The sequence below is a fragment of the Aquila chrysaetos genome, chromosome 12, assembly GCF_900496995.4.
Source record: "Aquila chrysaetos chrysaetos chromosome 12, bAquChr1.4, whole genome shotgun sequence".
Classification (NCBI taxonomy): domain Eukaryota; kingdom Metazoa; phylum Chordata; class Aves; order Accipitriformes; family Accipitridae; genus Aquila; species Aquila chrysaetos.
In genome coordinates, this window is record NC_044015.1 from 10,112,919 (window position 1) to 10,129,637 (window position 16,719).

The 16,719-nt window shown below is 51.8% G+C and overlaps 2 protein-coding genes across 2 annotated transcripts in view; one reads left to right on the forward strand and one right to left on the reverse strand.

Moving 5' to 3' along the window:
• The window catches only part of ABL2 (ABL proto-oncogene 2, non-receptor tyrosine kinase), a 49,999-nt gene extending 42,632 nt beyond the window's left edge, over nucleotides 1-7,367 (forward strand). Inside the window, exon 11 of the mRNA XM_030032623.2 lies at nucleotides 585-7,367. Coding sequence (XP_029888483.1) covers nucleotides 585-2,281 — 1,697 coding nt within the window. The 3' untranslated portion in view covers nucleotides 2,282-7,367. The remainder of the gene's footprint in view (nucleotides 1-584) is intronic.
• Nucleotides 7,368-7,506: 139 nt separating this feature from the next.
• Nucleotides 7,507-15,329, reverse strand: TOR3A (torsin family 3 member A). The gene is made up of 6 exons (XM_030032624.1): nucleotides 14,928-15,329; nucleotides 14,401-14,514; nucleotides 13,393-13,658; nucleotides 12,550-12,725; nucleotides 10,233-10,357; nucleotides 7,507-9,721 (listed from the first exon to the last, which is right to left on the reverse strand). The coding sequence occupies exons 1-6, from the start codon at nucleotides 15,226-15,228 to the stop codon at nucleotides 9,471-9,473; spliced, it is 1,233 nt and encodes a 410-aa protein (XP_029888484.1). The 5' UTR covers nucleotides 15,229-15,329; the 3' UTR covers nucleotides 7,507-9,470.
• Nucleotides 15,330-16,719: the final 1,390 nt, after the last annotated feature.

Below are 16,719 nucleotides of genomic sequence, written 5' to 3' on the forward strand. Positions count from 1 at the left end.
TGCCAGAGAAACAGAAGAAGACAGAACAATGTGACATGGGAAGGTGCTTTGCACTGCTATGTCATTAGGGCTGTTGGCCACCTTAGCAGCCCAATTATTCACTAGCAAACAGAAAACACTGCAGCTTGTTCAATGTTCTTTTAGTAAATCCCATTGTATTTTTTTCTTTTAAGATTAGTTTTGCTGCTTTTTTTTAAATGACAGCTTCAAAACTAAAGTTGACAATGCAACAAGACATTTTCTTTTATACTTGCGGTATTTGGGGGAGGAGGAAAAAACTACAGGAAGGAAATTAGAAACTGGAAGAAAAGAGCAACTTCACTTTCTCCTGAACTCTCTCCTAAGTGGCCTCCTCAGTATAGACAACAGACAAGTCACACATGCAGAAGTGGGAAAAAAGTTTAAAAAAAAAAAAAAAAAGTCATACCAGCCTCACACAAAAATAGAAGTGCTAACTTCCTCTCTCAATCTCTCTCTGCAGAACCTGGGCAGCTAAATACGCCAGGCCCATAAAGCCCACTACAGGATAGGGAGGTGGAAATGGAAATTGATTTTGCAGATTCACACTTCTTTCTTCTGTCTAGGTTTTATCAGAAGCGCACAGTCAACAAGTGGGTCTCCCGCACTGCCTCGCAAGCAGAGGGACAAGTCGCCCAGCAGCCTGTTGGAGGATGCCAAAGAGACCACTTTCACCAGGGACAGAAAAGGTGGCTTCTTCAGCTCCTTTATGAAGAAGAGGAATGCGCCCACACCTCCCAAGCGCAGCAGTTCCTTCCGGGAAATGGAGAATCAGCCCCATAAGAAATACGAGCTGACGGGTAACTTTTCATCTGTTGCTTCCTTGCAGCATGCGGATGGGTTCTCTTTCACTCCCACGCAGCAGGACGCAAACCTGGTGCCACCCAAGTGCTATGGCGGGGGCTTTGTGCAGAGGACCTTCTACAACGATGATGGCACTGGTACCAGCAGTGGTGGGGGCGTAAGCACTGGTGGTGGGTGGTCAGGCATCACTGGTTTCTTTACACCACGCTTGATTAAAAAGACACTGGGTTTACGAGCAGGAAAACCCACTGGCAATGAAGAAGCTTCAAAGCCTTTTCCAAGGTCAAACTCTACATCTTCCATGTCCTCAGGGCTTCCAGAGCAGGATAGGATGGCAATGACCCTTCCCAGAAATTCCCAGAGATCAAAAATCCAGCTGGAACGGACAGTGTCCACCTCCTCTCAGCCCGATGAGAGCATGGGGAGGGCCAATGACCTGCTTCCCAAAAGGTTTGAAGAAGGCCCTGCTTTGACCAGAGAGAGACCAAAAGCAAAACTCTTGCCGAGGGGTGCCACAGCACTCCCTTTCCGAACCCCCTCCGGATCAGAAGAAAAGGAGGGTCCAGGGCTAGCAGCAGCTCCTAAGAGCAAAGAAAAAAACAGTGGCCCACGGCAAGGGGTCCTTGAGGATGGCGAGAGACCAGGGTGGTCATCTCCAGTAAAGGCTGCAGCAATACTTCCAACCACTCATAACCACAAAGTGCCAGTCCTAATCTCACCCACTCTAAAACACACTCCAGCGGATGTGCAGCTCATTGGCACAGACTCTCAGGGTAATAAATTTAAGCTCTTATCTGAGCATCAGGTCACTTCTTCCGGCGACAGGGACCGGCCCAGACGGGTAAAACCAAAGTGTGCTCCACCTCCACCACCAGTGATGAGGCTCCTACAACAGCCAGCTGCCTGCTCAGATGCAGCAGAAGAGCTGAGCAATGTGGCGGGAGCGCAGCATGGACTGGAATCAAGCGAAGGGAGTAAGAAGGCAGCAGCAGCAGCAGCACCTGTTGGTGGAAAATCTGGGAGGCCCGTGATGCCTCCACCTCAAGTGCCTCTGTCATCGTCTTCCACCTCCCCAGTGAAAATGGCCAATGGCACGGCTGGCGCAAAAGTAGCACTAAGAAAGACCAAACAGGCAGCTGAGAAAATCTCCGCAGACAAAATCAGCAAGGAAGCACTGCTGGAGTGCGCGGATCTTCTCTCCAGTGCCATCGCCGAGCCGACACCAAACAGCCAGCTGGTGGACACAGGGCACCAGTTGTTGGATTACTGCTCAGGCTACGTGGACTGCATCCCACATACACGCAACAAATTTGCCTTCCGGGAAGCAGTGAGCAAACTGGAACTCAGCCTGCAGGAGCTGCAGGTGTCCTCAACAGCTGCTAGCGTCCCTGGGGCAAACCCCGTCCTTAATAACTTATTGTCATGTGTTCAAGAAATCAGCGATGTGGTGCAAAGGTAGCTACTGTCAATCTGGGTAAGAGAAATACACATGGGGAGGGGGGAAATGACTTTTTTTCTGTACTGATGCTTTCAAAAGGAAAGACTGATACTTGAGTATGTGAAGTACCTCAGATCACTGAGTTCTCCTCACGTTTACAGGTTCATCTCAAAAAATGGGGATGGAGAGGGTAGAGTAAAGCTGTAAGGGGCAGAACATCAAGTATTTGTCCCTACCTAGTCAGGCTGATCTGCTTGGTATGGCAAGGGAAGTTCCTTGCTCCTCCCTTGGAGAGGCAGGAGAATCGATGGCAGGTTCTTGCTCTGGGAAGGATGGTTTAATGTGTGATAGCTGGTGTACTGGAGTGGCTGCAGGCCACTTGGCTGTACAGATCCTCCCCTGTCTGCACTAACACATGCTTTGGCCTCCTGACAAGGCAGAGGAAAGACACTGGGGCTCCGTTGGTACCAAGTGCTGAGCAGTCTGTGCTGGAGTAGCTCTGAAGGGGGAGGTTGCGTGCGGTTGGGGGAAGGTCTAATGCACTGACAGTATTCAGAGCTGCTGGAGGTGGATGCACTAGCCCAGATGGCTTACTTCCACAGTGCTGTTGCTGCTGTAATGAGAACTGCAAAATTAGTTAATATATGAAACTATCCCTTTTTCCTCCTGTCCACCTCATCCACCACATGTTCTCATCTTTGTTGTATCAGAAGCGTCAGGGATGCTGGGCAGACTTACCACTGGAATACCCCTTCCCCACCACACAGCCTTCACTCAGTTGATACCTATTTCTAGTGGTCTAGCACAGGTGCTGCTTGATGGTCATTTGTGAGTAGTTTGGGGCTCTTGCACAACTTGCCAGTGTTGTTATTGGGGTGGGTGAGTGGTTTGTTGTTTTTTGGGTTTTTTTTTAAGCTCTAGATTGTTTTTAAATTGTTACCAGGTTGATTCCCCAATTCGGTTTCATCACCTTGAGGACCCATGGTAGGTAAGGCAGAGCCTCCGCCACCCCTGGCTGTTCTCCACATTCCTTTAGCAGTCATAGTGCTGCAGGGCCAGCTGGAGAGCCAGAAAGTACAGCCTGGCCTGCACCCTCGCTGCCGCAGGATTCCCTGGACCTGTCCCTGCTCTTGGCGTAACACTAACGCTTCACACTGACAGCTTCCTGGGATTTGCTCTAGTACTTACCGGTCTCGCAGGCTTTCGGCTTCCCTGCATATGAAGACGACTAGGTATGTCAGCACACAGGGGAACCACAGCCATCTTTTTTAATTTATTCCTGTATTTTAAAGACTAGACCAGAATCTCATGCTGGGGCGTAGGGAACATGCACATAAACTGTGCACTCCTCTGCCTGAGACGTGAGAACAAACAGAGAGCTCCCACTGGGTTATGGTCTCTGGTGTCTGATGCCTACTGACAATCCCAGAATGAAAGCAGTTGTGTGGTTGAAGTTGTCTTCCTTGGTCCTAGTGCTGTTTGTAGACTGTTGTGGCCTCAAAAAGCCGGTCTTCTGTGTATACGCACAACTCCCTGAGATGTAAACGTACTGGTAAGTAGGAAGACCTCAACTAACAGTTGGTTTGCGAGAGGAAGAAAACAGGCCCAATACCTGGCTCCAGATACATGTTACTCTGCATGCTGCTGCTCACTTCACACTATTGGTGATGATAGAGGATCTCGCTTGCTTTGCACCTTAAATCTTTTATTTTTGGCTAAAATGCTTTTTTAACTTGTTTTTAAAGTGTGACTGTGCTGCTTTTAGTTTGAGCATTTAGAGTTGAGCTGGGACACAGGTGAGAATTTAGAAGATGGGCACTTCCATTGCTGTCTAGCAGCATTGCCCTCTTGGTGCTTGGAAGTAGGCTGGGCTGTCTCAGTGAGTGTCCCTGTTTTTTTCTATGGAGCATAGTGAGACAGGAGCCTGAAATGTCTTTAGAAATGGGCTGGTGTCTGAGAATCCTCATTTTATTACTGGTCTGTGGTAAAAAGTTGTGTCATGATGCATGAATGCACACCAGTGGAGCAGTATGTGAGGTAAAATGGACCATGTGAGCTTCACTGTCCAAGTGAAATGGGGGGGGTGGGGAGAAAAAAAACAAAGCAACCCCTCCATGCCAGCTGACAGGCATTAAAGTGAATTAATTATTCCTACAAGTCGGTTTTACTCCAGTGAGCTGGTACCTAAGTGGGGACAAATGAAAGTAGAGCACGGGTTACTCATCCTGACTTAATAGTACTGCTGTCTAGCTCTGCAGTAGGATCTTCAGCTTGCCCAGGCTCTCCTGCAGCCCTCAGGTCAGCAGGAGGCTCTGCCAGGACTCTTTCACAGCAATGCTCAGCCGTAAGGCAGAGTACCAAACTGTTATCTTGTAGACTTTACTGAGGGCTTTTGTGGTTTACCTTATCTCTTTCAGTCATCTTTATTGAAGGTGTGCGTTGCTGCACACCAAACTAACTGCCTTTGGAAAAGGTGACCTGCAAAGGGAAGGCTTGTGGTATTGCTTCACATGGCCTTTCAAACAATCAATCAAAAGGATTTAAAAGGTATGGGAGCTTTCTTTGGGGCAGAAGGGCAGGTCACTTGCCCTGGCAGACAATCGCGTGGTTTCATCATTGTACTACGCCTCAGCCTAGGACAAACAGACTGAAACTGAAGTGATTCTTAGGGAAGGGTATTTTAAACAGGAAATTTTAAGGCTGTTTGTTAGTCCGGTTCTGATGAGTGTTTTAAAAGAAGCCTTTTTTCCCTGAATGCCAGTCTTTCAGAAAAGCTCCACCAAAGTGATAGAATAGCAAACACTTCCTGGACTTTCTAACTACTAAAACTCCCCTCTTTCAGCCCTTTCTGCCCCAATGAAGGACTGGTTCCTCTGGAGGAACCAGGGACCTCTGGAGGTCATCTGGTCCAACTCCCCTGCTCAAGCAGGGCCATCTAGAGCTGCCTGCCCAGGACCATGTCCAGATGGCTTTTGAATATCTCCAAGGATGGAGACTCCACAACCTCCGTGGGCAACACAGAAGCCCATTCAGTTCTGATCCCTCCTGTGGTGGAAAAACACAGAACAGTGCAATTTGGGGATTTGCCTGTCATCACTCCTACGGAGAGTGTTTTCTCTGCTCTCATCTGTTATTTTAGATCAGGTTGGAAGAAGGTGACAGAGGTAGTGTTGGCTTGACACTAGGGTGGTTGTTTTTTTCCCCTAAATAGAAGGCTGCAGAATTGCTGCTGCTTCTGCTGCCCAACAGTGTTTTATTCCCAAACTGGAATTCTGCCCTTCTCTCTGGCAGGATAGTAAGAGGATGATATCTGGGAAAGCTGGTTCTGCTGTAAATCGCCATTCAGTTTTTGTTCCTTCCACAGCCACTCTCCTAAAATTGTTACTGTTCCTTCTCCCTTTTGCTAAGGTTTGGCTTTCTGTTTAGCCTTAAAGGTCTTTACTGTAGCAGCTTCTCTCCTTTCAGCCTTGCACAGTATGTTCAAAGTAACATAAGGATGGTGGAGCCCCATTATTTGTCCCAGTGAAGAGCACTTCTTGCTTCGCTGCTTAGGGTAGGGGACAAGGCATAAACTCCTGTTGTGTTTCCTTTCCTCACCCCTGTCAGAAGGCCTTGTGGGGTAAGGATGCAATTGCAGCTGGGTTCTCTCACTTGCACTAGTATGGGCTAGAATTTGAAGTAGTCATCTGTGCAACAGGGGATGGGATCACTTAGGGCCTGGTAATGCCAAGCACAAAGCATGCGCTCACATGAGTGAGTTGATGTGGGGCACTTTCTCTTCCTAGCTACTGTGGGGAATTAGCCGACTCACAGGTGCAATTCTCTTTTCTTCCTGCACTGTACACTCTTTTTAACCCCAGAAGTGGTGCACTCGGCTGTCTGACCGGCAGCACTTCGATTTAATCATATTCGTCATTAGTGTGGACAGGGGTGAAGCTGAATTAAGAGTCTGGGTCTTGGGACTGCATCAAATTTAGCCGCTGGGAAAGTGGAATTGAATGGAGCGGTGTTGCTGATGCAGAACAGCAGAACGCAGTGGGGAGGGGGGGGGCTGTGCGTTCCCATCCTCCTCACACAGAACACTTCTCCTGAGCACCACTGGCCTTGTGTCAGCGAGACACAAACACACGCATGTTGACATCTTGTCAGGTGTGCTTATGCAAGAGTTTTATGGCACACCACTCTCTGCGGGCTGCAGGAACTAAACCCCACAGTGTGGGGCAATAGCTGCACCAAAACTGCTGCGTTAACAGAGCAGTCCCTCTCTAAGAGGCAGCGGGTGTGTGAGCAGGTAGGATGGTTTACGCTGTGCAGTCAGAGAGTAGAGAAATCCAGACCCTGATGTCTGTACCGCTTACCTAAGGCAGGCTTCCCCAGCAGCTGAGGTGCTTCGCTTTTTGCTTGTCAGTCCTCTCGGGCATCAGCAGCTGTGACAAGCAGTAATGAATCCAGATGTTTTTTGCAAACATAACAGGCTGCTGTTTTCTCTTTAAAACACTCAACCCAGCCCTGCTGCTAATCAGTAGCTGGCAGGAAAACCGAAGGGTAGCGACTATGGCATGCTCAGAAACCTCCCACTTCAATGCCAGGGGCATCATCTAGCACGGATGGGCACTGGGGGTGCACTCCAGTTGCCTGTAGCGCAGAACAAAACCTTCAGCCTGTTCCCTGGTGGTAGGAAATAAGAGGTTATGGGACACCTGAGTTCTTTATAATACCTACATGATAAGAAATGTCTGTACCAAAGGAGGTCATTCTTCCAAATGTGTCTGTTGCACACAGGAGGTAAAGCCCAATCAGCTCGGCACACTGTTTGTATCAGTAGTGAACTCATTGAGGGCAGGAATGGATTAAAATGAAACACGTTAATCACCAATCACTCTACCAGTGTTGTCAACTGTTTTTGTTTTTAATTGTTATTGTAATATATTTTGGTTGTTTTTCTAATTTAATTCTCTCACTATCGTCTGACTGTGAACTGCGAACAGTGTTAAACTTGATGTAAATAAGGCCCTTTGAAGGGCCTCTTTGCCTGTCGTTCCACAAAGTTTTGCCAATTTGCATTTTGTTTTAAATAAAGGTTGCAATATTTTATTGGCAAAAAACACTTGAGTATATGCTGCTTTTTTTTTTTTTTTCTTAAGGAATATTTGAAGCTGCTCAGTACTAACCTGAAGTTTGTTATTTTGGGTAGAAAAGATTATTATAAACCTGTTAAAAAAAAGAAATAATTTAATTCTGCCAGATTGCAAAGAAAAAGCAGTATCTTTATTTATGCCTTTAAAATCAAACTTAAGGTTGCCATGGAGTGGTCAGAGGGAGTGGGGTTGCATAATCAAATGCTCACTTAATTCTGAAACATACATATGTGACCTGGCAGAGTGCATGGTCTTGCATCATCAGTTTGCCCTCATTAGTAACACCATCATCTCCTTAATCAGTGACAGAGTAAGAACAGCTTAACATGCCAACTTCATACCAGTCCTGCACTGGTGAAATGGCTGACAAAGTGACTCCCTTCCACTCCAAGCAGCATCGTTCTAACCTGGACAGCTGAAGATTCTTTTCTATTTTAAAAAAAAAAAAATCATACCGTATTCTGGCTTATACAATCTTCTAAGCAACTAACCAACAACTTAACTTTCTGCCCAGGTTATAAAACACAACCTGAGTTGAGTCCTGTGGGGCTGCATCCTCCCTTCCCCAGCTGACTTCCCCAGGAGCATCTCCCTGTGACATGTCCCAGGCTGAAGCTTTAGGCTTGACACTTGCGATTAAGAGATTAACCAAGCCTCAGAAACACCTCGTAACAGTGCATGCTGGCAACAGGCCCTAAGGTCCAATCTGGATACAACAGGTAAGTTTAATGTTGCATCAGTTGAGCAGTAAGAAAGCAGCTAGCTTGCCTTCCTGCCTTGGACTATGAAGCCTCATTAGATAACAGAGCCAGCGTGCCCAGAGGGAAATAAGAACTCAAAGTCTGCAGGACTAGTAAGCGTGTCTGGTCAATCTTTTCCCAGAGGTCGTGCTGCTCATCACTGGCACCGCAACGAGGTTCAAAGCTTAAAATAGATCAAAGGTCCGCACATGAGGTGTCCAGGGAGCTAAGCCCTGTCCTCGACATGTGCTGTTTCACCTCATCGCCCCAGCCCAGCTGTGTTGGAGGGGAGTTTTGACCTAGAGGTCAAAGTGATTCCCCTAACACTGTTGAAATTTTTTGGTCCTGCTGTAACATACTTATCACCTGGCAAGTACCCAGACAGCAAACAGCCCCTTAGTGTAGTAATGCTGATACCAGCCAAAAAACCACAGCATGCAACATACTGAAAAGAAAAAAAAAAAAAAAAACAAACACAAACCCAAGCTTACTGCATCCCTGAAAACCCAAATTCAATTGCAGCCTGTTCCTTCAGCCACCATACTCCTCAACCGCCCTTTACCCTTGAAAAGGGAGTTAGTCTCCCCTTTTTCATTTTGCAGTGAAGCAAACAGGCTCTTCACCAAACTGCTTAGAAAAAGAATTTCAGCAGAAGTTCACCTCATCCCCGCAGCTGCTTCCATACAACGAAAGACTCCCAACGAGAGAGGGACACTCCAAAGCAAGAGGCTATGGATTTCACATCTCCAGAGGAGATTATTCAGTCGTTTTCTCTATGGAAGGGCCTCCCTGCACAAACTGTGATCCCGGCATGCGCGTTCCTGAGCAGCAGACACCTTGTGAGTGCAGGAGAGAATAGAGAAAAAACTCAGCTCCAGCAAAACAGTTCTGTGCAATCTTGTAAAGTGACAGAGAAAATGGGGGACAGGGATGAAGACGTGGCTTCTACTGGACTGTCTCAACAGGATCAGTCTGTCCAAGGCCTTCATCACACACTAACAAACCAAGGACTTGGACATCCCTGCTCACATCAAACAAAGCACCTGCCAGCACAAACAAATCACTACTGCAGGCTACTACCTGCTAAAAGAAGGGACTTACTTAAAAAACACTGGACAGACTTCAAAATGCAGCCAAGCGCAGGCTGACCCCGTGTCCCAGGAGCGAGGGTGTGCCTCCTTCCCTGCAAACAGCCCTCGGAGTAACAAGGGGTTAAGTTTCCGTCTCTGTGCAAGTGCATGGCTGGGTAATCTGTTTGCCTGACCTTGTGCAAGGAGAGCAGCTCCTAGTGTGCAGAACCACCTTCACCAGTGGTGTAGTCCCACCTGGTGTTCAGGGAAGGAAGTAATTGATGCGCTGGGATACAGATTTGCAGCCTTGTGCAGAGAAAAGCTTCTCTTCCGTGGGGACAAACACCATCATCCCGGCCACCTCATCAAGGGCTGCCTCGGTGTACGGAAGTCCACGGGCCAGGAAAGCATCCCGTGCGCAGAGCTTCACATGGTGGTACTCCAGGGGCAGGAACGGCACAAAGAAATCAATGAGGTTCTCTTCAAGGAGGTGGCTGCGGGCATAACCATTCTCTGTAGCAAAACGCAAGATGACAAAAACTTCAGAAGCTCCACCTGAGAGCTGTCATCCCTCTGCGAGGCAAGGCTTATCTCTCCGAGGGGGCTGTCTTGCCTTATACAGCCATACGTGGCGGGAGAGAGACACCCACTTGGAAAGAGGTGGCCAGCACTTAATCTGAACACAGAATGTCACTACGGCTTGCCCATCTCAGGCCAAGAGAAGCCTGAATCCCCAGAGAAGCCTTGATACTTCCCTACAGCCTTAGGCTGCTTCTTACAACCTGGCCATTTTCAGGGCTGAAAGGGGCAAGAAGGACTCACAGCTCCCTCCTCCCATGTCTCGCTGCTGCAGCGGTGCTGTGCTCGTGGGGCTGTGCTAGTGTGGATGAAGGAAGTTGGAATAAGGGCTTGTTCCACAGCACGCAGCGGATGGGACTGCATAAGCAGGGCCCCAAACCAGCGCAGGGGGGCAGGTTTGCGGGCAGCCTGCCCACAGCATCCTGCAAGCGAGCCCGGCTCTTACCTTCAGGCTCCTGCAGCTCTAGCCGCAGCCGCTGCTCCAGGAACTCCATGGAGATCTCCTCCCGCGCCCGGCCAGCTCGCCAGAAGTCCAGAGCTACCTCATTGATGGTGTTGCCGCCGAGATTGCTGTGGACACGGAAGAGAAGTCATTCAACCGTGCCCCCAGAGATGAACTGCTGAGAGCTGCCAGCAACATCCCCTCCAGACAGGCCTCAGGAACTCTGTTAACAATGAAGGATTTGCTGTGTAGGATCAGCATCTGAAATATTTGCAGATGGAGGAACCAGTTTTCATCCCAAAGAGCCCCTTTCTATAAGCATCTTTACAGCTATCTTCCATCTTGCCAGCTCAGATGCTGGGGCAGCTCCTTTCTCTCCCAGAGTGGGACCAGGAGCCAGCAGAATCCTCCATCTCCATCAGTCCCCTGTCCTGGCTGGGATGCCATTGACCTCGCAGGTGACGCTTGGCTCCACACCAAACTCCCAGAAGCCACCACTGAAAGTCCAAGTGAGAGGGCAGAGCACATGGCAGGAGTCCCACTAGAACTAAAGGTCCCACGGCAGGGATTCAAAGGACAGCCCAGGACTTGGCAAAGCATCCCCTGCCCGAGGGACAAAGCAGTGCAGTTCCCACGTGAGGACTCCTCTGGACACCCACTGTGGGGACAGCTCCGCGGTGGGCGACATGGGTCCTGGCGGTCACTAAGGCTTCCAGGGCAGCCCCTCACCTCAGAAAGCAGTTCAAGGCCAGGCAGCCCCTGAGTGCTGGTGAGAGGTTTGCAATAGCCTCAGACAACAGCCTCCAGCCCCAAGTGCCCTGCCACCAGTGAGCTGGCCATACTGGGAACCAGCTGGCTGCAGAGCTTGTGTAGGTGGGAGGCAGAGGGGCACTGGGAGACACCAGTCTTGCACCCATCTTTCCTCTTGTGTCAGAGGCTTTGGACCCATTCCCCAAATGGAGGGGAAGCAAAATTAAAAAGCCACCACTGTTCCCCTTCCCACCCCCCCCCCCCGCCCCACCTTCTTAGGTGGGGAAACAGCTTGTATGGATCTTGCTCCCACCCAGACCGCAGGAGAAACAGTCCCTTCTGACTGGGGACACCCCATTCCCCGAACCTGGCCAAAACTGCAGGACCAGGCCAGTGTCCAAAGGAGCCCTGGGGCAGAGCCAGCCCTCCTACAAGAGGTCTGTCTCACACTGCCAGCAGGTATGACGAAACCCCCCCAGGATTACACACTGCCGCAGTTTAAGGCACCCTGCTCCCCTCTGCTTGGTAGCACAAAGGGGATAACGTCATCCTGCATGGCTTGCCAGGTAGGACACAAGGTCAGGTCAGCTCAGTGCAGCCAGCAGCACATCCACCCTGCCCCGAGCAATAAGGGAGAATCTGCCCCCTCCACCACAGCTCCTGCCAGAGGTCCACCCAGGTAGGACTGAAATGTGGTCAGCTCTGCAAGCACTGGGCACATATACAGGTCCTCCACAGGGAAAGAAACTTCCCTAGGGAACCCCGAGGCTGGGAGATTAGAACACTCGCCTGGATGGTGGGAGATGAAGAACAAATCTCTGCCCGCCTCCAGCCTGTCAGAACACCTCTTGCCAGAGCCTGAAGGTTGTTAAGTCCTAAATCGAAGGGGGCCAAGGTGCTTGTCTCTCCTTGGCATTTCTCACTGGCTACTTCAGGCATGTGCCTGCCTCACATCTCAGTTTTAAGATGTCCTACTTCTCCCTCCAGATGCATCCCGCCTAGGCTTGGGTCAGCGACAGCACTGGGGTGTGCACATGCCAAAGTCCTTTCTCCCTTCGGATGGGAAAAGAACCGACTAAACCACAGGATGAGGTGATGCCAGGATCAGCCCTCACAGCACAGCAGACCAACGGCACCTCAACCTGCAGCCACGGCCAGGCAGTGGGAACTCCCCACCTCCCGCTCCCAACTAACAGTGCCATGTCGCACAAGAACTTCCCACCAAGACCTGCAGCCCTAGCTTTGCTCCCTGGAGTACGGGATCTCCTGGCTCAGCTGTGCAGGGTGACACCACACTAGCTCTGACTCCCAATGGTTCCTTGTCTCAAAGCCTAGACACTGGCTCAGGTGTCCCAGCTAAGCTGGACCTCAGCTCCTCCTGCAAATGCCCCGTACCCAGGGAGGATGGCCAGCATCAATAAGCAAAACTGACCATGGAGGCAACCACCTCTTGGAGGAGTTGGACATCTCTTCCCCGCCCCCCCTGCAGCCTGAGCATCTCATATCACACACCTCGGGATAGATTCCATCACTTTGGTCCTCCCCATCCCTTTGGGGGCCCAGAAATCACCTGAGGAAGAGGAAGATGGATCTCCGGTAATCCACCTGGCCCTCGTTGTCATAGGGAGCCATGAAGGGCCTGATGGCATCCAGGAGGCTGAAATGAAGTTTCTCTGCTTCATCAAAGATGAACAGGGACTGCTTGCACAGCTGCACAGTCTCGCTTATCTGCTTCTTCAGCTGAGCCTGCAGAGCAACAGCGAGGAGTGTGAGAAGCCCAGCAGCAGTCACTGCCACCAGATCATCGTGCAGGGGCTGAGCCTGGATGCTGGGGGTTAACCCTGGCTGGCAGCTAAGGACCACACAGCCGCTTGCTTGGTCCACCCAGCGGGACAGGGTAGAGAACAGGAAGAGCAAAAGCAAGGAAACGAGTGAGTCAAGATAAAGGTAGTTTAATAAGTGAAGGAAGGAGGAAAAAGAAAGAAAAAAAATCAAAGCAAGTGATGCAAAGGCAACCACTCACACCTACCACAAATAGACTGATGCCCAGCCAGTCCCCGAGCAATGGCTTCCTAGCCCCAAACCCCCTCCCCTCAGTTTTTATTGCTGAGCACAACGGTAAATGGCATGGAATACCCCTTTGGTCAGTTGGGGCCAGCTGTTTGGTGTCCCCCCTCCCAACTTCTTGCGCACCCCCAACCTACTGATTGCGGGGGCAGAGTGGGAGAAGGAGAGCGCCTTGAGGCTGTGCAAGCACTGCTCAGCAGTAGCCAAAACACCGTTGTGTTATCAACACTATTTTACTCACAAATCCAAAACACAGCACCATATGGGCTGCTGTGAAGAAAATTAAATCCATCCCAGCCAGACCCAGTACACTGGACCATGGCAACACCGTGTTGTCAGTTCTCACCTTGTACGAGTCCACGTACTTGTGATGGGGGAAGTGGAAGAGCGAGATGAACACCCTGACACACTCGCTCTTCAGCCCATCCCGGTACAGGTGACTGGCCACCATCCGAGCCACAAAGTTCTTGCCTGTGCCGGACCAGCCGTGGAAGGAGAGGACGAGAGCCTTCTCTGGCCGCGGGCTCTGCAGGAACCCTTGCACCGCCCGGATGACAACTTCTTTGGCCAAGTGCTGCCCATGGAGCTGCCCATTGAGGTCTGCTTCTAGCCCTGCAGGAAAGAGAGCAAGAGCTCAGCTTTAACTTGCAAACCCAGCTGCTGCTGCAGGAGGGAGTAAGAGGAGAAAATGTGCTAAGGCACTAAGCCCACATAGCCCTGCTGATGGGGCTGCCTGTCTGAGAGGAGGCTGAAGCGGCATTAAAGTCACAGGATCAATGAGACAGGCTGCCTGTACCCTGCCTGCATCAGCCACTGACCGCAAAAAGACACAGATCTTCCGCTGACTCCTTTTTCCCTTTGGGAAGCGGAGGAATTTGATGACCGCAGAGAGGACTGAAGCCCAAAGGCCCCGGTGAGCTCCAAGCAGGGGGTATGGCTACCAGAAGTCTCAGGGCCAGCAAAATGCAATGACACCTGCGCAGGGCTTACACGCAGGTCTTGGCGTATCCTCCCGACCTGGGCCAGTCTGGATCCCATGGCATATGCCTGGGAGCTACCGCATGAAGGCAGGGCTCGTGGCAAACTGGAGCAGATATGCTGTACGGTAAGGAACAAACTCTCTTGCAGTCTCAGAACCACAAATGAATAATGGGAAACAGGACTTAGCTCAGCACCTCGCCCTCCCACCCACCCAGCACCCTGCTCAGAACTGCCCTTTACTTGCATCACTTGCTAAAATACATTTTCTTAAAAAGAAAAAAAAAACCCACAAACAAACAACAAAAGAGACAACATGGAAAGACAGCAGAGACAAGCACTGCTTGGGGTCTCCCAAGTACAGCACAGCACCTACCTGTGATATTGTTGACTATCCTGCAGTCTCCTGTCTTGCAGCACTTGCCAAAGCTGCAGTACCAGGCAGAGAGGATCTCCAGGTAATCCTGGCCCACCACAGGCAAGCTCCAGCCTGGAAGAGGCAACGGTCTGAGCAGAGATGTGCCAGCAAGTCCCATTTTTGCATTTTGTGTGGATGCTCAGCTGAGCCCGGTTAACGGCAGCCCTCCTCCCAGGTGCAAGGACTCTGACACCGCCCTGCCAGGCAGCTAGGGCTGTGGGGAGGGGGAATAAGCACGTAAGGGACAGCAGCTGGCTCAAGTGGGCACGGAGAGCCATAGCAGGTGCCAGCACGCTCCCCTCACCGACCCAGATGTTTGTGGCAACCCGGGGTACACTGAGTAAGGAGGGAGACGCCCAGGGCAGCGACCCTTGGCATCCACGGGAGCTGGGGGCAGGGACGCCTGTGCTGGGGGAAGCGCGGTGTTTGGACCCGTTGCTGTTTCTAGGGAACGGGAGAGGGAGAGAAAGGAGGAAAGCGCTTACCCGGACTGGGGCCGGACTCCTCCTCCTCCTCTTCGCAGCCCTCCTGCCACACCTTGCACGCCAGGTACTGCCAATACTGCTTGGAGAGAGCACCCACGGCTCCCAAGTGCTTCTTCACAGCTTCGTACCTCGCCCTGCCCCACGGTCCCCCCTCCGCCACGGGGCCCTGCTCGCCTCCCCAGGCCCCCCGCGGCGGCGGCCCTCGGCTCCCCAGGCCCCCCGACCCCCCCAGCAGCAGCAGCAGCAGCAGGAGGAGGCAGCAGGCCAGCCCCAGGCGGGCCGGGAGCCCGCCCTGGCCCATGGCGGCGGGTCGGGCACCCCGCCGGGATGGGAGCAGACCCCGCCCGGGCTCTGCGGGGTGTCCGCAGGCTCCCGGCCTCCCTTAAACCGCCGGCGCCGTGACCTCACTTCCTGCCTGCAACTGGGGTCGCGGCGGAGAAGCCGGGCGGCGGCGGCGTCACTGCCGGGCCAGGCGCGGCCTCGCGCCCCGCGCCCCCGCGGACGGGGGCTCCGCCGGGCCGCCCGCCAGCGCCACGCTGCAAAACCCCACCCCGCTCCCGGCAGGAGGCTGCGGGTACCCCTCCGGTCTCCGTTCCGCACAAAACTTGGACCCCGTCCTCTCCCCAGGTCCTGCCGACCCTCGCCGGGAGGGAGGCGAGCGGCTTCTCTCGGCCAGCAGATGCCCCAGGACGCTTGCACGGAGCTGCGCCGCCGCAGCCCGCCCCGCTGCAGCACCAGCAGCCAGCGCCCGGGGACGGCAACTCATCCGGTCTTTGAGCAGCCCAGCGGCTCAGCCGAAGTTTCGCTGCCGCGAACGCGAGAGGTGTTGGCAGCTGTCGTTCATCGGGGTCGCTTCCAAGGGGACGCAAAAATAACGGGCACAGACCAGGGAGCGGGAGGCAGTGGACGAGTCAGAGCGGCAGCGCGGGGAGCTGCGCTGTGCTGCCCGGGGCGTATTCGCTGCCCGCTGTGCTGTAAGTTCAGTTTAGCAATTAGATCAAAGGTCTAGGACAAACGCTTTTGTTGCTGGCTCTGGGACGGGCTTGCTGCGTGGCACTGGATGCGTGTCGTTCCTCGTCGACCCCGGGAAGTGCTGCCGTTCACATCAGCGCATCTTCGTACACCAGTACATCCAAACACTAAGGCAGGTAGGGTGGGCTCCGCTCAAGCAGCCAGGAAAAAAAAAAAAAAAACCAAACATGAAATCACGTACGACAACTGAGGTACAACTCATGAACACCACTAAGCTCACGACCGACAACCAGCTTTCTCCAACAAGCTGTAAACCCCCTCCTGTAGAGGGAAGCAGCAAGTGTGGTCGTTAGGGCTGGCTGCCCGTGCTTTGGCAGGAGATAGTAGGATCCCATGCAAAGCCTGGCTTTGATTTTGGAAAGAGGTACACACACAAACGCAGCTGTGGGGGGAGGTGAAAAGTGGACAAGCCCCATATAACTTGCATTCTACCTTAAGCTGCACCCACTGCTGGCTTACTGTAAGAGACTAACACCACTGCAAGTTACTGAGCATCAGGACAAGTCAACCCACAACTTACCGAACTGAGAGGAGGCCAAGATGCTTTGGACATGGAAAGAATTTCAAGGTTATCCCACTTGCTCAGAAAAATAAAAATAAGACAGACACTAAATGCAATTCATCCGGTCTGGCAATTCACTCGATCAGGTGGATGGGGAGTGGGATCCGTCACCGCCAAGGCATGGAGTGGAGCATATCACCATCTACAGGTGGCTATAAATATTACACATCGGCATTAAAGATCCTGGTATTAACATAA